The 25,538-nt window shown below is 53.3% G+C and overlaps 1 protein-coding gene across 2 annotated transcripts; it reads right to left on the reverse strand.

Moving 5' to 3' along the window:
• Positions 1-1,156: 1,156 nt before the first annotated feature.
• Positions 1,157-21,502, reverse strand: NLGN3 (neuroligin 3). 2 transcript variants are annotated; one of them, XM_047092597.1, is made up of 7 exons: positions 20,705-21,502; positions 20,004-20,063; positions 15,948-16,007; positions 14,008-14,157; positions 6,559-6,744; positions 3,702-4,491; positions 1,157-3,069 (listed from the first exon to the last, which is right to left on the reverse strand). In XM_047092597.1, the coding sequence occupies exons 1-7, from the start codon at positions 21,159-21,161 to the stop codon at positions 2,226-2,228; spliced, it is 2,547 nt and encodes an 848-aa protein (XP_046948553.1). In that variant the 5' UTR covers positions 21,162-21,502; the 3' UTR covers positions 1,157-2,225. The 2 variants fall into 2 exon arrangements, with proteins under 2 accessions (XP_046948553.1, XP_046948554.1); XM_047092598.1 differs by lacking the exons at positions 15,948-16,007; positions 20,004-20,063.
• Positions 21,503-25,538: the final 4,036 nt, after the last annotated feature.

Here is a 25,538-nt window from a genome sequence, read left to right on the forward strand (position 1 = left end):
ATATTTTTGTTATTATAAGCTAGTATTCACATTAGTTTGGGAAAGAAAAAAAAGGAGGGAAAAAGGGAAGGAGGAGAGGGGCAGAAGGAGGAGGGAGGAGAAAACCAGTTCTACACTATGGACTCATTCAACTTGTGACCCATCCTGTCACTCTCCCCCCAGTTCTTTCTTTCTTTTTAACTAAAGTGTGTCCAGCCAAGCATTGCCCAACTCTCTCATCCCCATGTACCATATTAGCATATTAGTTCTCAGTTTTGGTCTTGTGTTGATCCCATCTGAACATCATCCTGTCGTGTTGGTTCATCTCCCTCATTTTGTCAGGGTCACTTTGAAGAATTCTATTCCTGGTTTCTGAGGTGTCAGCAACCTTGCCCAACTGTCACACTTGATGAGCAGACTCCTGGTTCAGTCCTTCAAGTCGCTGAGAATAATATGAACTACCATAATGCTAACCCTGTGGAGCCCCACTGAATCTGTCCCCTGGGGTTGACAGGGAGCTACTGATGATAACCCTGGAGAGAAATCTCTTCCAGGGGCCCCAGGGCCTTCTCCAATTTTAATTCACCGACCAGGAAACAAGTATCCCTGGGGAGGAGAGGGCCCCTGCTCTGTCAGTCACCCAAGGCCAGGGGGCATCCACATATCTGATGCTACACTGGATTCAGTCATGTATGAGAAAAAATTTCAGCATGTTAGAGGTCACACCTCTTCCTAGCCTGCAGTCTAGGATGAGGGCAGGATGGGGGTGATGGGGTCAGTGGCAGAGGCATTGGTGAGAAAGTGGGGGAGGGGGAGGAGAAGGAGGAGGAGGGGAGGAGGAGGAGGAGGAAGTGTTATTTTTGACATTTCATTAGGAGACCTGTGGTGCTGAGAGAAGGCTTCAGCTGCAGGAACCCAGAGTGTTGGGGGGACTTGGTGGGGCGCGTTATGGGGGCAGCAACCTGCTTAAGATTGGACAGGCCTTGATGTGTGCAGGGGGGCCAGCAGAGTGCAGCCCAGATTTGTCTCAGCTTAAAGGCACGGGATGCAGAGGCAGGCTGGATTCCGAGCCCACAGGGGTGCCCTGCTGGGGGCATCTGTTGGGGCAAGGCCTGTGCAAGGGAGGCAGGTTGGGAGTGCTAACTGGATTTTTTATTTTTATATCAAGACACTGTGTTTAAAATTTTACAAAGGACAAACTCCATGGGTTTCCGTTAGTGTTTTAAGAACTTTTCTTTAAAAAAAAAAGCCAACAACAACAAAAAACACTGCCTTTTTGAAAGAGAAATGACAGACACAAAAGAGACTCTGTAAAGAAAATGGGGTGAATTTCTGATACCATTACCCCAAGGGCAGAGGCGGAACCCAGATTACACCTAGGGGCCCAATAATGACACGGCCTCCACTAGAACCTCATTCACCAAATCTAGGGTCCCCTGGTCTAGCCAGGCCAGTGCGTGTGGCCTTTGGGGAAAGCAGGTCACCCTGCAGTCTCTGCAGCCCTCCACGGGGGCACAGAGATGGCTGGAGGGTTCTCCCCCTATGGCCCTCCAACCCCATCCAGCGGTAGCCCCTTCCTCCTTCCACCCCATGGTCTTGCTCGAATCTGTTTCTTTCTTGGGGTCATGTTTCTTGGTCGGATTGTGTGAGTGCTAGGGGTTCCAAAGACAGAGAGACCTGGGCCTGGAGCCTCCCTTCCAGAGCCTTTTGCACTCATGGGTTGGAGAGGCATTTGTTCCAAAATTGTTTTAAAAATCAACAAAAACAAGACCCAGAAAAAAGACCAAGTCTGGGGGAGAAAGAGCTACTCTGCTCTTTAAAGCTCCCAAGTCTGGAGTTGGTCGGTGGTGCAGTTCCAAGAGAGGCGGAAGGCGAGCACCAAGGGGGGTGTCCAGCTGGTGCTTTCAGGCCCCCAGGAATGTCTGTGGTCAGGCTCAGGGAGCTAGCTTCAGCTGCTGTTCCACGGGTCCTCAGTTTCCCAAGGACTCATTTGCGTCCCCGTTTGAAGGGTTTGTTCAGGTTTACTTCCTTATTTGTGTTTTTGTACATGCGGGTGCATGTCCACGTCCATCTGTTTGTGCAGGTGGGTCTGCTGTTGGGTGTGGGTGCGTGCGTATACATATATGTCTGAATGTGTGTGTGTGTATGTGTGTGTATGTGTGTCTGTGGCTGTGTGTGTGTGTGCATGTGTGTTTGTGGATCTGGGAGGGAGGGAGCCAGGAGATAGGCTGTGCTCTAGGCTGGAGCTATACCCGGGTAGTGGAGTGTGAGTGGGGCAGGCCAGTACTGTTGAACCCTGCGGCAAAGGTGTTATAAGGGTGCAATGTCTGCAGCCCTACCAGCGAGTTGGGAATCATAGTGATGGTGTTGGGTGTCATGAGTGGGATGTCATCAGGGGAGCGTCGCAGGGTCAGCGTGTAGTCAGGCAGTGCAGTGAGGCGCAGTGTGTCATGGGGGGGACCAGACTCACATTCATGGTGGGTGGGGCCCAGTTGTAACGCTGCCAGCTCCTCCTCAGGAGCAGCTCCCAATTCAGGGGCCCCGGCTCCCCTCTGAGGGCTAGGCTGCCGCAGGGGCTCCTGACGCCGTTTGTCCTTGCGGTAGTAGAGGGCAGCGAAGGCCAGAACGTTAAGGAACAGGAGGGAAGCCCCCACAGCGATGGTGACACTCAATTCAGTGGAGTAGTCACGAGGGTTCTCCACCAGGAGTGGCCCTGCATCCTGGTCCCCGTTCCAGGACCCTTGGGCATTCTCATTGCTGTAGGCAGGGGAGATTGCTGGCCGCTTGGTGCTCCAGGTCTTGCCGTTGGGCCTGCGGGTGATGTGGGAGCTGTGGGTGGTATCCGGGGGCGGCACTTTGGTGGTTGTGGACGTATAGTGGAACATGTCATGCAGGTTGTATAGGTGGGGCACCAGGTGTTTCCAGAAGGCCACCTTAGTGGCCCGGTAATGATCGCGGACCCTTGGTTTCAGCCCGATGTGAAGGTAGAGCTGGTCTCGGGGATTGTATTTGGACCAGGCCACTTCCTCAAAGCGGTTGGCCTTGGTGTGAATGAACTTGGTATCTTGGGGGACCGGCTTGTTGGGATCCCTGAAATACCACATGGAAATCTGGGGTCACCACTCTACCTACATGAGGAAAGGGCCCAGAATTCTTCCTCTCACACCCACTTCTGAACCTCGTCCCTAGTCTGTAACTGCCCACAATTTCCATGTTTTTCAGGGTCCCTCCTTCTGTCCATACCCCTCCTCTTCCCCAAGCCCTGAATTCCTATTGCCCACTGCATCATGGAAACTCATCCTTCCCTGTGCCCATCCTGTAAAGTCATGCTGTAGATGCTTTTTCTTCTCACGTGCTACGTTGCATCCATCAATCTTTTCAGCTGCCTAGTTTTTTCCAAGAACCCTCGAAAGGCTCTTTATGCATGTACTTTATTCCCACCTCACCAGGCCTCTGACCATCTAACCTTGAACCCCAGTAGGTCTGCTGGTAACTCTCATTCCTGCTTGGTCCTAGTGCTAGGTGAGTTCTGAGCCTCAACAAAATTTTCGAGAAATGGCACGACTCAAAAGGAGGAAGAAGGAAGGGGGTGGAAGAGTTTACCAAGCAAGATTTTGGGAGTATCTTTAAAAAAGGAGATGATGGAAGAGGTTCAGACAGAGGAGCAGAGGGGAGGGCATGCTGGGGTCCCAAAGAAGAACAACCCCCCAGTTTCTCCTTACCCGGTCTTGGCAAAGTTGGTCCAGTAGGTCATGACGACAGCGCTGAGCATAACGTCATTCTTGGAGAAATTGCAGGGGAAGAGGTCAGTGGGGCCTACCATAGGGACACCAAAAACGTAGGGTACTTCATCCCCATGAGCTGCATCTGACCAAGCAGGCTTCATGAGGCTCTGGCAGTGATGGTAGAAGGCGTAGAAGTAGGTAGGTGAGCCGTAGCGGGCATGCAGATCAGCAGTCACCACCGAGGGCTCCACCCACTGGTGGTCAGTGAAGAGCGCCACCAGTGTTTTGCGGCGGGTCTCAGGATTGTCACGGTCTGCCCAATCTGTGTACATGAACTTGATGGTCTCCCGCAGGGTGTCCTTACCCTCAGGATAGCCATACAGATTGTCTACGAAGTTGGAGACTGAATAGTCAAAGTCAGTGCCAGAGACACCATCCTCAGGGTCCACCACCCCTTCCACAAACTTGAGCCCCTCGCCCTGGTTGACACCTAGCATGATGTCATAGTTGAGAAACTCGCCCTGCTCCATGAGAATCTCAGGGTCATCAGGAATGACATCGCCATCAATCACAGGGCCAAAGGCCACGTGGTAGCGGGCTGGCTGGATGTCCTGCTCTACCAGCTCCTTGGCACTCTTTTGACGAAGACAGTCCACCATGTCCACCGTGTCTAGCACGTTACAGCCTACCTTGTCTGCCAGCAGGCTGGTATACTTCACTGGTTGGTAGTTCACAGCCCAGCTGGACAGAGCAGAACCACTTTGGATGATGGCCCTCTGGAAAAGCCCTGCAGAAGACAGGCGGCACCACATCAGACCTGTCATGTCACCCACAGCCTAGGCCTCCCTTGCCTGTCCCTGAGGGACACACTACAACACTTCCTCACTCCTTTGTTACTGAGGCTGCCCTATGGGTGGAATGAGCTACGCAAGAAGAACAAACCTTTTGGCTGGGATGATGGATTAGGACCAGCAGAGGGGTTGCCGGGCCCCTGCGCCGACTGGACCCCTGCCTGCTTTCTTGCTTCCTTGTTCTGGGAGGACGGTTGGTAACTTGAGGGTTAAGGGAATGCCAGAAAGAATTAACCCCTTGGGTCCCAGACATCAGCTTCCTTATGCTCCCTCTCTTTATCTGTCCTTGTCTTCCCTCCTTGCTTCCTGCCCAGCTGGGCCCAGCTCTGTGCCAGCGCACCACCAGGGAGCTGGCGCTTCTGCCACAAAGGGGTCTTTTTCATGAGAGATGAGAAATGCAGGCAGGAGAGAGCCTCACATTCTGGGAGTTTGGGGAACGATTCCCGAGGGCAAAGGCCTTGGGGTCTGAAAGTCTCCAGGGAACGTGCCCTCCCAGGGTGTAGTCTCCACAGAGAGTTTCCTTTTGCTGAAGCTACTGATGCCTCAGATCCAGTTTCCCCCTGGCCAACAGACAGCCAGTCCCCCAAACTCAAAAAGTGGGTGATTTGTACCCCCTCCCCGGGGGGGGAGGGGTATCATGATCTCCTTGGCCCCAACATTCCCAAGTGAGGGATAATAATCTGGCCCCCAGGCACACAATTCCTTTCCTCTAAGAGAAAGGCAGTTTGCATGGGTAGAAAGAGAGGGAAAGAAATATAGATTGCTACTTAAGAGACAGCCTTGCTTTTTCTCCATGAATCAATTGCAGAAAGGCAGAGACCAACCCTTTGCAGCAGCCAGGACCCTTAGGAGACAGAATACAGCACCACTCCAAGAAAGGCCTTCTCTTCTCAGGGAAATCGGAAGAGCCACCGTTCCGCTTTTCAGACAGGGACACCCTCACAGCCAGTCACTTCACCCTCCTTTGTGGAGAAAGAGATTCCCATCCCCATTACTGTCACCTAGAAACACATTCTAAGGCATGATGCAGGTCCCACAATGGTGTTCCCTCACCAGGGTAGTCCCTGGAGGGACAGAGACAGAATTTCTAGGTCAGAGAAGGTGATTTTTCTCTCTCAGAGGGACAGGCATTCTTCAAAGAGAGACTGAAAGTCTTCCTGTGACAATATCACTAACTCACAGGGTTGACTTCGACAAAAAACCTTGTCCTCTCCCACAGATTTCCTTACTTCAAAGAAGGGCACCTATTTCAGGAAGACCTCTTCTTCATGAGAAGCTCACGTTTGCCTCTCAGAGATAGAATGTGCTCTAGAGTCCAGAGGTGAAGAGAACTTTTCCTGCTGAGCCAAAAAGGGCCTGTTTGGCTCGCTTGGAAGAGTCACTGGCAGAGGGACCCATGGCAAGGATAGAGGCTTTCCTTCGGGTAAAAATGAGAGTCTCCCTTAGGAGGGTAATACAGCCCTGGGAGGAGGTCTGGAGTTTGCTAACAGACCCCCAATCCCTTAGAAAAAGCCACCGCGCAGGTCAGTGATCCTCACTTCAGACCCATCTCCTTGCTCAAGGACGGTTCCCCTCTTGTACAGACTTGCTTTTCAGAGAAAGGCAGAGAATGAGTGTTTCTTACACCTAAAAATGAATTCCCACCCCGGATATCTACCCTGAAGTCACATGTCCTTCCCAAACTGAAAGATTTCCCCTGCCCCCCCTCCCCGGCCTCCCAAAAACCACTGTCCCTTCAGAGAGACTGTCTGCTCCCAGTCACCCAAATCTGACTCCCACATCAGAAAGAGGATCTTACTTTCTCAGGATATAAACAGGATTGTCTCTTTCCCTCTCTCACACTGGGCGAATTCCTTCTTCCCCCTAGAGAAACATTTCCAACCCACATCTCCCCACAGGGATACCAAAATGTCAGAAGAGGGCCTGCTGATCCCCCTGGGCACGCCGGAGCCTGGGAGGCGCGACACTTCTCTAGTTCAGGTTTTGCCCCAAGTGTTCCTCACCCTCAGAGTGATGCGACAGCGTGAGGAGGCTGACACAGGATGCGCCGATGCCTGAGCCAAAGACGGTAATTCGGCGGGGATCACCACCGAAGAAGGCAATGTTCTCGCTCACCCAGCGGAGGGCCTGGATTTGGTCAAGGAGCCCATAGTTGCCCTTGGCAGCCTGATCGCCAGTGCTCAGGAAACCTGGATTCAACAGAGGGCATGAGGACAGTGAAGGCAGAGGGATGGCAGATTTGGGTTATAATGGCAGGCAGGAGATGGGGGCACAAGGACAGAGGATGAGCACGCAGCGTGGTTCTTTCTGCCTAGCTACCGTATACCATTGCTTCTTTCTGGAAGGCCCAGCACCATCCATATAGGAAGGACCGGCTCCTGGTCCCCTGCCCCCCATTCTCCAGTTTGAAGGGAGGGGTCTGCACACTATCCAAGGGGATGCTTCCAGCTGCGAGTTGGGTAACATGCAGGAAGTGAAGAGCAGGGGCCCTGGAGTCAGATGGTCCTTGGTTCGAGTCCTGGCTCTACCGCTTACTAGCCATATAGCCTTGGGCAAGTTATTGAAAATCTGTGGGCTGTAATTTCCTCTTCTGTACAATGGAGATAAAAATGCTTCAAAGGGTTGGGGCACCCAGGTGGTTGAGTCAGTTAAGGATCTAACTCTTGATTTTGGCTCAGGTCATGATCTCACAGTTTGTGAGATCGAGCCCCGTGTTGGGCTCTGTGCTGACAGCACGGAGCCTGCTTGGGATTCTCTGTCTCTGTCTGTCTCTCTCTGCCCCTCCCGTGCTCATGCTCGCTCTCTCTCCAAATCAACAAATAAACTTTTAAAAAATGCTTCAAAGGGTTGTAGCAACCATAAAATGAACCTAAGCATCTCTAATATGCTCAGCACTTGGTAAATCTAAAGTTACTTCTCTTTCCCCTTCCTCCCCTCTCTGAAGGAAGTGAAGATCCCAAGAGGCAACAATCCCTAAGCTCTCCCTGCCCTTCCTGTATGAGGTAGTCCATATGCACCTCATTCCCGGGCCTCAGGTGGCCCCTCTCCTCTCATTGTCAGGACAGGTTCTCATTTCCCTTCCTCCAAGACCTAATGAACCAGAAACTCTGGGGAGGAGGCCCAGCAATCTGTGTTTCTAACAAGCTTTCAGGTGATTCTGATGCCTGCTAAAGTTAGAAAACCACTGGGTTGGACCATGTTTTTCATCTGGTGGAGAAATGGGGAAGTCGGTGCAGTGTGTTACCACAGAAACAGGCCTTCCCGCCCGCCCACCCACTGGGATTTGCTGCTGAGGAGACATGTCACCATGGAGACTACCTTCCCACCCACCTGCTGGGATTTGCTGCTGTGGAGACTTGTTGCCATGGAGACTACCTTCCCGCCCACCTGCTGGCTATCCCACAGAGATGTCCTATATTCCCCCCCACCACCCTGCTTCCATTTCAAACTGATCCTGCTGTCTCATTTCATCTCTGTTCCTTGATCCCTAGGCTCCTTGGAAGGCTCTACCTTCTGCCCTGGGCTTTCGGAAGGGTTCTTCCTAGGTGCATAGCTGTGGTACTCCTACACGTTAGAAACCCATACCTGGCTCAGTATTTTTTGACCCCACATTTCAAAGCTCAGTGGCAGCACCTGGGATGAACTTTGTGCGAGGCCATGTTCGAGGAGGCTCCCTCCGCTCACAGAGAGCTCTCTGGCAGTCCAGGGGCAGAAGCCAGGTTCAAATGGATTCAGGCAGGCACAAGACCTCATCACTGTCTTTCTCAAGTCCTTCTGTTTCTAGCTTCTGCAGAAGGGCTCATTTCACCCTCTTCAAGTGTGTTATTAATTTATTTGGTACAATTAAGTATGTAAAACACTTAGTTATTCCTCTCAGGACCTAGTCACAAGCCCTCTTTAGCCTCAGGTTCCTGGCGAGGAAACGTGAAGGAATTAGAGAGAGCCTGAATAAGGATGAACGGAGGAGCCCTTGTTCCTCTAGACAAGGGAACCAGCTTCTCCTTTGCCTGGCCCATTCACAAACTGAAGCTTCTGCTGCGAGTCTTAAAAAGTGTGCTGACCAAGACCCAACCCAGCTGTCTGAGCCTGAGACCCTCTGGCAAAAACCACCATGTGCTTCTCTTAGCCCGCCTGTCCTCTCTCCCTTCCTTTCTCCCTCCTCCATATTTTCTTTCCCTTTTCTCTTATTTAAGCAACAGTAGACTTGGCTTCAGCCTTGGCCGAGGTGAGGTATCGTTCACTGAAATGTGTCAAATACATCTGTCCTACCAGAAGAGCCTGCGCTTGAATGTGGTAAAGGAGATTTGTGCAACATGTATCGATTCCCTGGGTTAGGAACAAAGGCCTGAAAGGGCTGGGTGGAGGAGTCAACCATCACTTTCTGCTCCCATGGCTCCCATGAACCTCGGGATGAGAGGCATAAAGCACGCGGATGACGCCATGTCAAATGTTCCTACTACAACAGTCCTGCGTGAAGAGCTATTATCCGACGGGATCAAGCTGGATCTAACGTGACTGACCACTAGCACACAAAACCTGGCAGTCTGGGAGAGCAGTCACTCGCTGCTAGTTCCCCAGTAACTCAGCCATCCACGGAAACCACGTGAGGGTGAGGGCTGAAATCCCAAACTCCGTGAACTGTCAGAACAAATCTGAGACAGTCTCCCTGGGTCCAAGTTTAAACTGCAGCACATGGTTAGCTGCTTGTCAACAGGAGATGAGGGAATCTGGCACAGTGTACCCAAACCAGATATCTCTGCCACTCAACGCTTGACGTTCACCAGGTTTTCAGTTTGCCTGGAGGGTACCTGAGCAAAGATGTAGGATTAAATTCTGGCACCCAGAATTGGCAAGCCCCTACTTCCTCAGCCCCAGGGATGTCCACATCCTATATCCTGCTGGGGTCCTTTTCTTTTGTTGGTCTCAAGCCCCATGGGGGTTCCTCAAATAATAGGATGGGATCCACGGACTGGCCTGTGACATTCTCCAAATAAATGAATCACTCAAGATGTCCAAACAAGCACCTCAGAGTAAACCATCTTTTTGGGCTCAGTGCTTCCAGAGAAGCCAAAGGGAGACTGAATGTTTGCATGTAACTGGAGTCCAAAACTGGCCACCTGATCTGGGATGCTTTGAGAAACAAAATGACAGTCTCAGCTACACAGCAAAGTCCCCAAGTGTCAGGGACAAATCTATGTTCTGCATCTGGCATCAAGAGACAAAAACATCTTGTATGGGCCCAGAATCCAATCAGTGGCTCATTGATTACATTTGTGTTCCAGAGCAGGCAGTGTAGCATACACAGGAAGGGGTGGGGAATTTCTGACCGAATCTCAGTTTATGACTCCTGAAGTCTGGGTAATATTATCATGATCATTAACTGCTGAAGTCCAAAGAATAATACGGTGGAACCTTGGATTGAGAGTAGCTTGTTCTGTGAGTGTTCCTCAAGACGAGCAAACACCTCTAATAAATTTTAACTTGATAAACAAGCGATGTCTTGCGTTACAAGTAGTACGTGATGCCAAACTGACATTCATGATCACAACTGGAGCCAATGGTTCTTGAAATTCACTTTGATATACAAGTCCTTTGGATTATAAGCATGTTCCCGGAACGAATTGTGCTCGCAAACCAAGGCTTTATAGTATTCCTGCCCCCAGATGTGCTGTTCTGGTTATCCAAATGAGAGGAGGTGGTAAAGTGGCAGTGGGGGGGGTCTTAACCTGAGTTCCAGGGATGAGTTTTGGTGGTATCCATGGAACCATTTCTATAGGTTTGTGTGTGCACATTTTTATGGGGCAGAATCCATAGCTTTCACTAGAATCTCAAAGGGGTCCAAGACTCCCCCAACGGTTAGGAAGCCTAAAGGATATAGAAGCCCAAAGAACAGTTGTGCAGTAATCGGCAAACCAGAATACCACAGGGAGCACTCACTCGCAACAGCCTTCTGTGCAGCCCACAGCTCTCAAGTGATGCTTCAAATCCTGAATCTCTCCTTCTGCCTCCTTTCTCTGTGTCACTCTTTTCCCCATTTCTCCCCCCGCCCCTCTTCTTACTTTTCTCCCCTCTTTTCCCCGCTCCTCCACTCTTTCTTCTGCAACCCTAGCTGGTCCAATAATATGGAACTGAAGCATATTCTTGGTACTCTCTGGGCTTTCCAATAAAAACAATAGAATGGAGCTTTGTGTTCCTAATTTTTAAAAGCAGCTGAGGCTGCCTGGGTAGCTCAGTTGGTTGAGCATCCGACTTCGGCTCAGGTCATGATCTCACAGTTCATGGGTTTGAGCCCCACATCTGGCTTTGCGCTGACAGCACGGAGCCTGCTTTGGATTCTCTGTCTCCCTCTCTCTCTCTCAAAAATAAATAAACATTAAAAAATTAAAAAAAATAAAAGCAGCTGAATGGAATATTTTCTATCACTCTCACTAAGAAAATAAAGTAGTACAGGCGCCTGGGCGGTTCAGTAGGTTAAGCGTCTGGCTCTTGATTTCTGCTCAGGTCATGATCCCAGGGTCGTGGGATCGAGCCCTGCATCAGGGCTCCTTGCTGAGTGTGGAGCCTGCTTGAGATTCTCAATCTCTCTCTCTCTCTCTCTCTCTCCCTCTCACCCTCTCCCCCACTCGCAGTCAATCTCAAATAAATAAAGTAGCAAATTTTACTTTTGGCCTTCAGCTACTGGGTATGTGTGCCTGTATACCTGTGTGACCTTACTCCTGAATACCCTTCAGGGACTGTGCAGCCTGAGTGTGTGGATTTACAGCCACCTTCATGGTACCATTGTTACTGTCAGAGACTCAGATCCCCTTCCTCAACAGGACAGAACACTTAAGGGAGCCTTCCTGTGATGTCTGGGGCAACTCATAAAGACGGAGGAGCAGCGGCAGAATCACGCAACACAAACCCAGTAGCTAGCCAAGAGAGACCAGGGAGAGAGGCCCTGCACGCTTCATGCCCACTATCCAGATGCCACTGAAGGGACATGGGCTCCACTTTTTTCAGGGAATATCATGTCTCCAGTCTGAAACCAAAAAAAGGTGTCTTGCTACCCCACATAGCGTTAAGAGTAAGTCAAGAAAAGTTTGCCTTTCTGTGTTCATAAACTGCTCCCAGAACTGAAGCACCAGGGCCTCTGGGATTAGAACTGGCAAAAACAGTACACTCAGAAGCAAATTAAAATAAGGTCCTGTAAGCTTGGAGCCTGAGCCTGCTTCCGATTCTGTGTCTCCCTCTCTCTCTGCCCCTCCCCGCTTGTGCACACTCACGCTCTCTCTCTCTCTCTCTCTCTCCCTCTCTCTCTCAAGAATAAACATTAAAGCAAATTATACAAAAATAAAAAGTAAGTAAATAAAATAAGGTCCTGTCAGCCAACTGGCCATGGAATAAATCATGCCCTTGCTGGTGCGGCATCCAGGCCTACAGACCTGATGTACAGCCTAGACCCCTCACTGGAACTTTGAAGATACAAGCCCTCCAGTGAAGAAGTTGTCTTCCTCATGAAACTACAGGATATGTGACCGCATGTGCCCTCTGAGGCCTGAGTGGGCATCTGAAAGGGAGCAAGACCCTGTATGTGTAGTCACACGCTCTAAGGTACTTGTTTACCTCAGGACCTTGGCCACAGATAGGCATTAAGAGTCACCAAGGAAAAATAAAAATAAAAAAATAAAAAATAAAATAAAAAGAGTCACCAAGGAAGATACAGCACAGATTTAAATGCATATACATTTAAATCACCCAAACAAGCGGGTGGACGGCAGACTACGGGTGCGGAAGGGCACATGGGTATAGATGAGGAGGCGTTTGGGAAATTAGTGTGTATGTGTGGCGGTGCATTTGTATAATGGGGTGGGAGTATAAGGGGAGGTAGGCATGGAGAGAGTAGTAGAAATGTGTCTGTGTGTATATACAGGGTATGGACATGTGGGGTATGCTCAGGTGTGGGGGTGAGTACAGGCGTGTGTGCACAGATGGGTTTGGATGGCCAGGTGTGGGTATATGGATGTGTACGTATTTGTTGGGTAGGGTGGGGGAATATGTACATATGTACACTGGCTGTATGTATCCAGGGTATGTATGGGAAGAGTGTCTATGTATGTATGTGTATGTGAGAATGTGGGTACATGTGCTGGAGGCCTATGGGTATCTACATATGGTGGGGAGATACATAAGTGTAGTGTGCAGGATGCATACATAGATGTGGAAGCAAGGATAGGAGGAGTGTGTGTGTGTGTGTGTGTGTGTGTGTATGTGTGTGTGTGTGTCGTATTTGTGTAAGTGTAGGGTGGGGAGGTGTGGATGTGCAGGTATGGATGTATATGCATAGGGAGGGGGGAATGTTGGTTTGTATTCATGTGGGGAAGGTGAGGGACATATGTGTATGGGTGTGTTGGAGTAGGTGTGAAAGTGGGCTGTGCAGGGGGATACAGGGATGTGTGTGTATGTGTGGAAGGAATATGTATATGCATTTAAGGTATACGTGTGTGGGGTTTATGTGTAGATGTGAATGTGCGGGGTGTGGGTCTTTGCATCGAGCATATACATGGGGGTAGAAGGAAGTGGGAGTGTGGGCTTGTGTAGTGTGTATGAGTATAGATGTGGATATGGAGATGTGGAGGGAGAGATCTATGGGAATGGGGGGAGTGGGAGATAACTGTGTACGTATGGGGTATGGATGTAGAGTGTACAGAGGTATATGGGTACGAGGATATGTGTGTGTGGGAAAACTGTATGTGTGGAGAGTATATGGAGTGGCAGGGGAACGTGTGTATGTGAGAGGGAGTTTGTAGGTGTGGATGTGGGGGGCCTATATGTTTACAGTTGTATGTGTGTATTTGTGGGGTACGTGAGAAATGATCATAAGCATGGAGGTGTATGGTGGGAAGTGTGGATGTGTGAACATGTGAGGGTACGTGGGTGTGTGGATATGTGACTGGCTAGGAGGAATATCTCTGTATGTGTGGAGGTTTTAGGGATGTGGGCATGGGTGGGCAGGGATGAGGGAAGGACACCAGAATATTAATGGGCCCTGAAAAACTCAGCCAAGCAAAAGTCTGAAAGCAGAGACCTGGCTTGAGACTTAAGAGAAGGTGTGGAGGTTGCATCGGGCTCGCTGCTGTCAGCACAGAGCCCACTTAAGATCCTCTGTCCCCCTCTCTCTGCCCCTTCCTCACTTGGGCTCTCTCAAAAATATATAAAAAACATGAGAATAAAAACAACAAAATACATTTTAAAAAAAGACAGAGAAGGTGTGGGGGTCGAATTGAATTTCCAGTGGCAGCTGAACATTCCAGGAGCTTCCAGCACTTGGGGAGGGGCCATGTGATAACAACATTTTGACTATGGGCATTAGCACCAGCTAGAGAACCAAGGCCAGCATTGAGTCCCCAGCATTCTTTCCTCCTTCCCTGAGAACCCAGGCTTCCTTCTAGGCACCTAGCAAGGAACCGTACCTAGCACCCCAACACGATAGTTGAGGGTGATGACGATGACGTTGCCATAACTGGCGAGGACGCTGCCATCAATCATGTTGCCCGTCCCTTCCATGTAAGAGCCTCCATGGATGTAGACCATGACGGGCTTAGCGCCACTGTCCCGGATGTCTGCAAGGAGAAGGGGTAAGACACAGGCTGGGTAGGATGCCCTTCCTCCCTCACCCCCGCCAGCCAGCCCTGGGGGGGTGTGGGTAGCAAAGCTATCCCAGGTGCCAGGACACCACTGCCAGCTCTGAGGGCAGGACTCGTGGGGACTGCTCAGCCTGGAGCTCAAGCATCAGCCAGAGACTTGGCCAGAGTTGGACTTGAGTGATGTTTGTAAAGACTCTGGTTTCAGCCTCACAGCTGAAGGCAGTCAGCCATGCCTGATACATCCAGGCTCAGGTAGGCCATGGCTGGGCTCTGGGGACGGGGAGCAGGAGGAAGAGGAAGGGCTGTTCTCTTAGGTGAATCGAGTGAGTCCCTGCCCTGGGCACCCAGGGGTCCTGGGACCTGACATGGCTTCAGAGAGCAGGGGCTGGGGAGCCCTGAAACCCCCAAGACTAGACCAGTTACATGGAAATACGGCCATTGGCAGCAGCTGGCCCCCCCAGTGCAGACAGAGACAAGAGGGGTGGGAATAAGGGGTGGCACAGGGAGAGAACAAGGAAGGGTGTGGGTAAAAGGGGGTGAATGGCAGAGATGGGGTGGGGGGAACCTTACTGACATGGTTTCTCAGCCATGTGCTCATTTACCCCATTCTCCCCGGGCACCAGGCAGACTTAACTGGAAGCACAGGGGATGGGGAAGAGGAGAGGGCCGGAACTAAGAAGGAGAGAGACCCCCGCCCCCAGTCAGCATTAAGATGAAGGTGGAGCCTCCCCAGAGGCCATTCAAGGAGAGACCTTCAAGCCGCCTGCTCCTAAGTCCAGGCGGCACAGCGGCACTGGGGCTGAGCCGTCTAGAGAAAGCTCTCCACCTGACCACCTCCACCTGCAGCCTCTCAGTGTGTGAGCTGGACCAACAACACTCTTCCCCAGTGGCACGGCCCTACCAGCCACCAGTGGGGCTCCCCCTGAGCTGCTTGGCCCCCCCCAGGGGTGGGGGGGCAGGGCCAGGGCAGGGAGGTGGAAGGGGATGTTCCCTGCTGCCAAGCAAACACACCCTGTTTTCCCAAGGAGGAAGGAAGACTGGTTCAACCATCACGCAAGGATCTCATGCCATCTACTAACTGGGCTGTGGTGTCCTGGCCTCAGCCTGGCACTGTAGCCCTCAGCCTTTCTGGCCCTGTCCTGAGCCTATCACAGCCCCTGGCCCTGAGGCCGAGTCTCTCTTTCTGGGAGATGGCCGGGGAGTTCTCGGTAGTGCTATGCTCCAGCCCCTTCGGTTGTCACTGCCTCACTCCTCAGTGCAACATCCTGCTGGGCCCCTCTCCCAGGAGCCAGTCTCTCCGTAACACACAGGGGCCTCCGCAATGAAACACAGGTATCTCCTCGCCATCCGGTTTTCTTCACGCCTCTCCTCGCCCTCCCTCAGCCCTGCTTTCTCTCCACTCTCCCTGCTGATCAGTAGGGGCAGGTGCCCATGAACCACAGAAGATGGAGGAGGAAGCTGTCTCTGACAGTGGCTGCTTCTACTGGAGGACTGAGGACGGGGCAGGGGGCGGTAGGGGACCGGGGCGAGGAGGATGCCTTCCCCATGGCTCTGTTTGTGGTCCCCTGCTCCAGCCAGCCGTGTCCATCACCCTGGAACTCCCAGCGGCCAACCAGGCCAAAGATGGATGAACAGCCCAACAGCCTCATAGAGGAACAAAAACACACCAACGGACGGACAGACAGACAGACGGGGCTTCTCCCCATCGAGAGGGGGAGGGGCTCTGTGCCATGCACCAGCCGCCGCACCCTGCAGCCCCCAAATACCTTCATCTTCATCCCCGTCATTATCCGCTAAGTCCTCGCCCTGTTTCTTAGCGCCGGATCCTGGGGACCAGACACGGGGAGACACAACAGCACAGAACAGAGAACAAAACAGAGAGAGAATTCAAAAACAGCATGACTGCAGTGTGGCCCAGCAAGCCAGCTCTGGGCTTGGGCCCAGGACAGGCAGGAGGGATGGCAAGAACTGAGGGAATGGGTGGGCTGAGGCCCAGACCTTCATCAGGAGGATGGTGTTGCAGGCCCCTGCGGTGCTGGCCTCCCTGCACCTCCCTACCCCGCCTCCCTGCCCCCAACAGCCCATCTCAACCAACTACCTTCCCGGTTAGGAAGGAGGTAGCAGCCTGTGGGCCAGGGCACAGAGCCAGAGACCCACTCAGGGAAAGGATTTCCTCCGGGTGGGAGGGGCTGCACACGTGTACGTAGGCAGGCTGAGCTGGAGAGCAGGGGCAGGCACTGAGGGTGAGAGGTGCTGTCGCCAGCATGTTGGACATGGACATGAGCTATTCGGGCAGAGATGGGTACTGGGGCGCCCAGCCCTGAGCTACCTGGGCCCAGTGGGAAGGCTCAAGCTGGGCCTCAGCTGACCCTGATTCCCAGAGGAAAAAATTGGGAGATGAAGCTTTCCCTCTGGTCTTCCTCATTGGGGCCTCCTGCTCTGGCTAATGGCAAATGGGGTTCCTGCTCACAGGAACCAGGCCTAAGAGCAATAAGTGCTGCTTTGAGATCTAGAGAGAGCCAGAGAGGGAGGGAGGGAAAGAAGGAAAAGGGAGAAGGAAAAAGGGACGAGAGAGAGGGGGGGGGGGGAGGGAGACAGAGAGATAGGAATAATGGTAATAGCTCCTACCATCTACTGAATATTTACCATGTGCCAGACACTCTACTTCTGCCATATGGTTTGATCCTTACACCCCAATGAGGTAGGCACTGTCTCTATTCCTGTTTCACTGATGGGGAAACTGAGGTTCAGAGAGGTAAAGTGACTTGCTCAAGATCACATAGCTAGGAAGTGCTAGAGGTCAGATTCAAACCCAGGTCTACTTGACTCCAAAGCCCATGGTCTTTCCACTGCACCATGCCACCTTTCCAGGACGGGGTTGGTGGGGGGTGTGGGGAAATGGAAGGAAAACATCAGTGAGAAAGAGGTGGAGCATGGAGGGGAGGGGAGAGAAGGGAAGGAGAGAAAAGAAGGGACCGGAGGAGAGAAGAGAGACATTTAGGACCTGTGGGTAAGCTGGCACCAACTCTCCTTCCTGTTCTAAGTTGATGAGAGGTGCATCTTGAGCGTGGCTGTGGAGAAAGAGGACCTACTGCCTGGAAGCTGGTCAGAGTAGGGAGACTGAGGTCATTCTGCCAGCACCCCAGGGCTTACCCTCTTGTCTATGACACCAGATGCTCTCAGCTTGGAGGCAGCAAATAGCCCTCTTTCTCAGCTGGTCCGGGCTCTGGTGACTGAATTCCCTCACAGCTATTAATCAAAACAGGAACCGCCCTCATATTACAAAATGGCTTTTCGACTAGGGCAAGAGCCCGGACCCGAGGGGCAGAAACTGCCTCCTGCTTCCCGAACTTTCAGTGGCACCTACCGTCTTAACACCTGCCAGTTACTGCCCTCAGAAACCCTGTGGGGCACGGGACAGCATCATCCACGCAATGGACAGAACCCCACACGGAAAGGAATTCCTCATCCCTAAACGTGAATTCCCTCCAGCTTGATGGGGGTGAAAGTGGGGGGATGGGTCAGGTCTTCCCCCGGAAATCCCTTACTTCCTGTGGGCACTGACTTAGAAGGTGAGTCCGCTTTGCCCCCACCTCCTCAGCACCCCCAGCCCCCGCCCCCCCCCCCAAGTGTCCCTGGGTTGCCGCATGGTCCCAGCCTCCTCTGCACAGATGCCTTTGCTCCTTCAGCTTAGCACTTGCTGAGCAACTCCTTGTTGCCATGGCGGTCACCCGGGCCAGCCCGACCACCATACCCCGTCCCAACACTGTGCTGCTGCAGGATCCCAACCAGGCCAGTCCTGCCTACCCTACGCACACCACAATACTAATGACCTCTGTGGGCATATCTCCCCCAAGAAGCAGGGACTGTAATTCCGTTCCAAATGGCCACGAGGCCCCAGATAAGGAACTGATCTAAGCAAGGAAAATGACCAAATGCCCTCCCCCACACTGTCTGGAACTCACTTCCCAGCTTGGCCTGTGGGGCTTAGCTAAACCAGCTGAGTTCCAATACCAGGATAGGAGCTTCTTTGGAGTAGTGGTGAGGCCTTTACTTATTTCTAAATCTTTCCTCTGCCTCATATCCCTCCACAGCCCCACAGTGCCCAGCTCTCGGGCATTGCCCACAGTCAACAATCATGATAGGGAAATGTTTGCATTTGAGTGGAGCTGCCAGGGAGTGCTATAGCCAAACTCTCAGGACCGGACAGCCCTGGGCTCTCGCTGGCACCCCAGGGAGATCATTCCTCCTAGGAAATGGTTACCGTGAATGTCATTACCGTCCTCTCGCCCACCACCGCCCCTGGAAGTAACCCATGAAGAGCTGGTTTACAAGACCCTCTTCCTGAATTCATTCACAAGCCAACGGAATGTTAAGGCCACAATGGTCCCCTATGCCCTCCACGCCCCACTCCCCGCAGAGGCAGATGCAGAGGCTCTGACGGGGGGAAAAGTCGTGCCTGAAGTCTCTCACTGTGAGTTAGCAGAAGAGCTGAGACTCAGTCAGGCTTTGTGGGTCACAGACCTGTAGTCTTTTTTGCAGCACCGTGAATGCTCCTTCCTTTGTGCAAAGAAGCGTCTACTGATGGCCTAGTGTGTGTGAGGTCCTGGGCAGGGTGTGGGGATGTAGTGGAGCACTATCCCAGAGCAGCAGGCCTGCTCGGTGCATCAAGAGCACATGGAGAACACGCTCAGCATGTGGCTCAGCATGTGGCTTCCCGGAATCTGCCCCTGGAGACACCTCAGCAGGGGAGCATCCGGGCGGAATGAATCCTGCTGGCCCCACTCAGGGAAACCCTGCCCTAGGATTTCAAAGGAAAACAGAATCCAAGCTTGCCAACACGTTGTACGGAGCAGGCTGTGATCTTCCACCTGTTCCTTAAGTTGTTCCCGGTGCCAATTTGGCCCAGCTCATCCACATTTCACCATTTTTTCCAGAGGCAGGGAGGTGAAAATGAGCAGATGGGAGTTGCCTTGCGTTCTACAGTGGAAAGAACACTGCCCCAAGGGTCAAGAGACCCAGGTTTGGGTCGCAGCTCCGCCACAGACAGGCAACAGGGCCTCGAGCAGCAGCAAGTCACTCCCCTGGGCCCGTTTCCTCATCCGTAAAATTGGGAAACTTATTCCTGCCTTAGAAGCTTCCGGAAACGTGGGGAGGATTTTATGAGCTAAGCATGAAAGCGCTTTGCGGAAAACAAGACATGGTAAACGGACGGGAAAGATCCTTGACCCAGGGGGACCAAATTCCTCTCGAGCTAGAGGGTAAATTTAAAATTCAGGATCTCATGCCTCCTTCAGAGTCCTTAGTTCCCAGGGACCCCCATGGTCTGCCACCAGACTAGCCAGGGTCAGTCGGCCAGGCTTCTGGCCAGACGTGGTGGCAGGACAACTTTGGTCTAAACTTCAGGGCCAGAGAGCTGAGTCTAGACTTTGGACCCAGGAAAAAGCACGGAGGGATGAGCTGGTGGCTCCCCAGCCAGGAAGAGAGCAGGGTCCCTGGCTCCTCTCAAATGCCTAGAGTTTCCCCCGAGGTGGAACTACCAGGCTCTGTCTTTGGCACATGCACTAAGGCAGAACTTGGGGCGGGGGGTGGGGGACCGGCAGAAATGGGGTTGCTGCTTCTGCTCTGAACCTGCCTTAGGCCACCAAATCCTCCCTGAAAAGCAGCCAGGGCCCTTGGATAAGGTAGAGCTTATGCCTGCTCACCGACCGCCCCCTGAGCCTGGGCTACTTGAAGGAAGGCTGGGTCTTCAGGGGCAAGGGCAGGTGGGCAGGCAGCCCTCCCTCTCTCTCTCTCTCCCTCCCCGCCGGCTCGCTACCTACCTCCTTTCCTACAAATTTTCTTGTTGGGCTTTCGGGCGCATTCCTTGGAAATCCGCTTTACTGTAAAATGAATAAAAAACTAAAAAATAACAGGAGGCCTCTGCCCAGGGGCATGCACCCCCCACCCACCCCCAGGCCCCAAGAGCTGCACTGCGGGCGGCACATGGCAGAGAGCCTGTCCGCCATCTCCTTGTTTCTGTCACTTACCTTAGTGTGACCCCCGCGGGAGGAGGCATCGGCTAGCCAAAGAGGAGGCACCTAAGCAATGCCCACCAGGCTTGCCCCCCGCCCCCCACACGCACCCAGCTCCCTTGGCCACACACACCTACCACCTTTCAAAGCAGGCGGAATGGCAACAGGGGGGCCTGGTGGAGCCAGCATCCTCCCGCGGGCAGCTGCCAACAGTGACCCATACTCCCCCGGGGAACCCCCATCCAGCACTCTGGCCCTAGATCTGTCAAAGCTCTCAGGCCTGGCCAGGCCCCTCCTGGTAACAGTGTCACTCACACATGGGAGCTCAGACAATGCTGGGAGAGGGAAGAACAGGGAGGAGGAAGGGGGAGGCCGAGCAGAGTGATGGTTAGAAGCATTTTCACAGACAGACAGATGCATGCTGCAGGGCACACGACCACATGCGAGCCACAAACACAACAGGGCAGGTTGGAGGCGGGGAGGGCACAGTGCCTGGCCACAGCACTCACCATCCTCCGTGGGCACATAGACATTCAGGTAGAGGCAGTCTTCATTGGGCTCCTGGATGTAAGTAGCGACAATATCCAGGTTGGCAGTGAACCAGACGGGCAGCATGACTTCGGGCACAGCCGTGTGGATGTTCTGGGGGCACACTGGGGGAAAGTGCGTGGCGTTCCGGATGCCCGACCAGGATGGGGGTGGCTCGGGGGGCAGGAAACGTTTCTCGCCGATGGGGGGAGCTGCGTAGGGCACCCCCAGGTATTGGTCCACAGGCCCCAGGATCTCACTGGGCAATGGTACCCGGGCACCCCTTAGCTTCCCAAAGTGAGTATTGACTGTGGGCGCTGGGGCCTGGGTACTGGCCCTCAGCACCAAGCTGAGGAACCACAGGGTGAGGCACAGACTCCGGCCAACGGTGGACTTGGGGCTCAGGGACAGCGAGGGCGGGCCAAGCCGCAGCCACATGTTCCGGGCAGGGGGACTGGCAGGAAAGGCAGACTCCAGGGTCACAGCATCAGCCCCATAGGCAGCCCCTTCATGGCCACACTGACTTGAACCTCAAGACTGAGCTCTCGAGGGACACCTACAGGTGCCCCGCAATGCAGAGAGGTCGTCCAAGCACCACAGCTTCACAAAGGGGACTCCCTCAGGGCCAGACAGGCCTGTGGAAAGAGGGAAGCATGCGTCATCCAAGATGGTCAGGGAGGGCTACGGAGCCTAGGAGCCTAGGAGCCTAGGATGGGTCTTTGGGGCCCTGCTGGGCTCGGGCTGCTCTCCTACAGTTAGGAGAGCGCTCCCGTGCCAGGGCTTCGAGGGACCCACGGATGATCTCCACTGCTGGTCAGAACCAGTCTAGGTGCCTGGCATGGTTGGAAAATCCTAGGGAACTGGTACGGTGACAGTTGTTGCCACTGCAAAGCTCCTAGTCCCCGACTCTGACTCCTCAGCTGATGGAGCTCATCGGGGTCAGCTGGAGCCAGAGCAGCATGTGGGAGCAGGGGGTGGGGATGACTGGACATGGAGCCCAGGTTCCTGAGCACGCCACAAGTGAACACCGAACTCTCTAGACCCCGGGCCCCAGGAACCCCACATGGGGACCTCCCACATGAGGAGAGGGTAGGATTGTGAACCTTACTCTGGGGTTCTGGAAAAGCAGCATATAGGCAAAAGGTCCCACATAGAGACCTCCTCACCTCAACCAGGGCAAGGGGCAGGATAGCCACTCACCAGAGTCCCCAGACCCTCCTGCGCCCCTCCTGTACATTTCTCTTCAGCCCTCACTGCTCCCAAAGTCTTAAGCCTTGGTCCTTTCTGTCGGCTATCTCTAATTCACACTGAGTGCCAGAACTGAGGCAGGAACTGCTCTGCCTAGCACCCCAGGCATTGTTGATGCTCAGCCAGTGTAAAATAAACAACGGAGTGTGGGGGACACACACTCAGAGCCTCATGGAAATAAACTCACAAAGACTCAAAGAGGGAATGAGAGAGACCAAGCCAGGATCACAGACACTGCGATATTCACTCACAGAGACATATATTCCAAACCCACAGAGATCCCCTCATATAGTCCCACATTCTGAGACAGAGAGCCTCACAGAGCCAGAGAATCACAGAGAAATACATTCAGAAACACACACAGAGACTTACTGAAGCAGAATCACACACACCACATAGGTAAATATCCAGAGACATACACAGCATAATGGTGACACATAGGTGGAGACAGAAACAGAAATACAGCACACTCAAGATATATGGGCTTTCTGACACACAGTTTTACAGTCAACACATAAACACAGGCACACACAGACACTGCTGCATGGACACACACACACACACACTTTAGTTTTCCCTATTTCTGCCGCCTTCCCAGATTGCCGGCCTGCTCCTTTAAGAACTGGCTGAAGGGGTGGGGGAGGGAGATTGGGAACGCCCGGGAATCGGCTACCAAGAGAGGGGAATGAGAATGTGTGTGTGTGTGTGTGTGTGTGTGTGTGTGTGTGTGAGAGAGAGAGAGAGAGAGAGAGAGAGAGAGGCAGAGAGAGACAGAGACAGAGAGAGCGGAAGGGAGAAGGAAGGAGAGGGAGGGAGAGGGAAGGAGAGGGAGGGAGACAGAGAGTGAGATAGAGAGAGAGAGAGAGAGAAGGAGAAAGAGAGGGAGGGAAGAAGGAGGAGGAGGAGGAGGGAGGGCGGGCAAAGCAACTGAAGGGGTGGAGGCTCAGAGGAAATGGGGAGCAAAGTATGGGGGTTAGATCCCAGACACTGCCCAGAATGCACCCGGGTTGGGGGGAGGAGGGGAAAGGGGAAGGAAGGGGTAGGAGTAGGGAGGTGGGGCAGGGGGGAGTGTGTGTGTGTGTGTGTGTGTGTATGGGGGGGGGGAAATAGTCCGCAGCTGAGTTCACACAATCCCCCCATTCACCGTCTCCATGGCAACTCTGGGGCACAGACCGCTCATTCACACGGCTTCCCCGCCAGCAACCCCCCCACACCATTAACCCCCTCAGTGCCGCCCCTCCCCACAAATTCCATTAACCCTTTCAGGATGCTTCCTTCCCCAGTAACCCTTCAGTGCCAAATGTCAGTCCCCCTAGAGTCAATTCCCTGCAGCCCCTCCCCCGCGAACACCTAGACAAATCCACCGACCCCCAAACGCCCTCTGTACCCTAGAACCCGCTCTGAGTCCCTAAGGCCAAGATCTCCATCCTGGCCCAACTTGCAGTTTGGGAGAAGATAAGGGGAGGAGGCAATGCTGGGGATTAGAGTGGCATCTGGGGTACTTTTGGGGCTGGAGCAGTATTGGGCGAGGGGCATTGTGCAGGAATGGACTGGTATTGAGAACTGCAGTATTGGGGGCTACGCGGTTTGGGAATGGTATTGGGGGACAGAGCTGCATCGGAATGGGGGAGGATAGGATAAAGGCCTGGGGGGGAGGGGGGCTGCAGAGAGTGGGGGAGGGAGCCTGGCTGTGAGATGCTATGATGGAAGAGGGATGGGGCTGCACTGCGGGGGAGGGGGGACTGGCAATATGCAATACAGGAATAGGGCTGGGGGCCCTTAGTAGGGGTATTTTGAGGAGCATGCGGCCAGGCTGTAGAAATAGAGGTACCACGGGTGGTAGGATGATAGGGATGCGGGATTCAAGGAGGAGGTGGAGGAGAGAAGCGGAGGGGGGTTGGATTGGAGGGTCATGGGTGCCGATGGAGAACATGGGGTTGAGAAGGATGGGGAACACTGGCTGGGGAGTGGAGAAGCCCGGGATTGGGAGGGGATAGGATCGGGTCAAGGTATGGGCAGCTAGAGGATGAGAGACCGGGGCAGGCGGCCTCACCTGTTCCCCGGGCTGTTGCGGGCGACTGAACCGGGCCGCGGACCACCCATATCGCCTCCAGGCCAAGGGCTCCGCACCTGAATCCCCGAGATCTGCTCTCCGGCAGCCTGGCTGCTGTGCCCGCGCACCGAGGGGGCGCGCTGCGCGTGCCCGGACACGGGGGGGCGCGGTCCCTGCCATTAACTCCTTTTGTGCCAGAGATGGCTCAAGTCCTGGGGCATGGCCCGATTCCTCCTTTGCTCAAGCACGCTCTGCTCACCCTCTCTCCCTCTCACACGCACACCTCTCATTTCAAGACAGGTGATCATCCAGGGCAGCTAGCTCAAACTTTACCTGCAACCTTGAGAAAAAGGGAGAAGCTGAGGCACTGTCTGCAGGAGCCCCCAGTCGTGCTCTACAAAAGACAAGCCTCCACCTGGCTCAGCATCCGTCACCTCTTCCCTCCTCAGCACCAGCGCAACTCTAGCAGCAACCAGCGGAGGGTGGAGGCACTTTGCTCTCATCCTGTCACTCAAAGGTCAATGTTGTTCCTTCCTGCTGCTTCTGCTGGAGCACGTCAGACAGAGACCAGCAGCCTGCCACTTGTCCCACCACTGAGTCTCTCCCCTCCAGATCCAGCCCTCTTTGGGTCTCAGGGTTGGGTTTCTGTATATGTAGTGCACCTGTCCAGTTTGTTTAGCCCCCACCCCCCACCCCAAGTCCCTCGGAGTGTCCCTTATCCTAGCTAAGCCCCTAACCCTGTAGTTCCTCAGAATGTTCACGGCAGGATAGAATAGACTGGAAGAAAGCCCTGGCCAGGTCTGCCTTGACCCTGCCGGGGAGTTCCATTCCTTGTGCGCACAACTCTTTAACTCAGTAAGTCCCATGTGAGCAAGGGCATTGTGGACCTCAAAGTGGGATTTTACTTTATTGTTTTATTTTTTAGAGCTTGGGTATTGATTGGTGCTCCTGGTTTTGCCAGCACACTTGACACTTCCCAGTGATCCAGTGCAACTATGGCTTGGATGTTACCCTAAAGTCGTCAAATCATCTGGTACCGCCCATCCACGAGGCTGAGGCTGGTCCTCTTCCAGCCCCAGCTGCGCACACCAGAAGACCCCTTTGTAGTAAACCATTTGGCTCTCCTGAATAGCCTTAGATCTAGGGCCCCAAACCTGAAGGCAAAGGGGTTGAGAATGACCCTGCCACAGTTCCAAATGTGACTCTGGAGCAACAGTTTTGGGTTTTCTCTACAGTAACAAGGGAGTAAGCAACAGTCACCCTGGGAAACTGCCAAGGTAGGTCACTGGAAAAACAAACAGTTCCAGCAACAGAGCAGAGAGAGGAAAGGGTCCTTCCTGTTACTGGGTCTCTCTTCCTCCTATAACCACACCAACCTTCAACCACCAATTCCATGGGGACACTTGCCAAATGAGGGCAAGTCTTCATCCCAGAAATGGAATTCTCAGGAAAGTGCTCCGTCTAGGATACTGCTTGGTGCCCAACAGGGAGCACACAAGGTGGCAACAAGTGTA

The sequence above is a fragment of the Lynx rufus genome, unplaced genomic scaffold (genome assembly GCF_022079265.1).
Source record: "Lynx rufus isolate CCGP_SWC_20201006 ecotype Redwood Valley unplaced genomic scaffold, mLynRuf1.p SCAF_30, whole genome shotgun sequence".
Lineage (NCBI taxonomy): Eukaryota > Metazoa > Chordata > Mammalia > Carnivora > Felidae > Lynx > Lynx rufus.

What these genes read in the sequence shown, in the direction of transcription:
- NLGN3 (XM_047092597.1), bottom strand. Translation starts at nt 21,161, where the DNA reads ATGTGGCTGCGGCTTGGCCCGCCCTCGCTGTCCCTGAGCCCCAAGTCC. An exon ending in CTATCGTGTTGGGGTGCTAG is followed by an intron (nt 6,745 to 14,007) that starts GTACGGTTCCTT and finishes TGTTGAATCCAG; the next exon opens with GTTTCCTGAGCACTGGCGAT. An exon ending in GCTGTCGCATCACTCTGAGG is followed by an intron (nt 4,492 to 6,558) that starts GTGAGGAACACT and finishes TGTCTTCTGCAG; the next exon opens with GGCTTTTCCAGAGGGCCATC.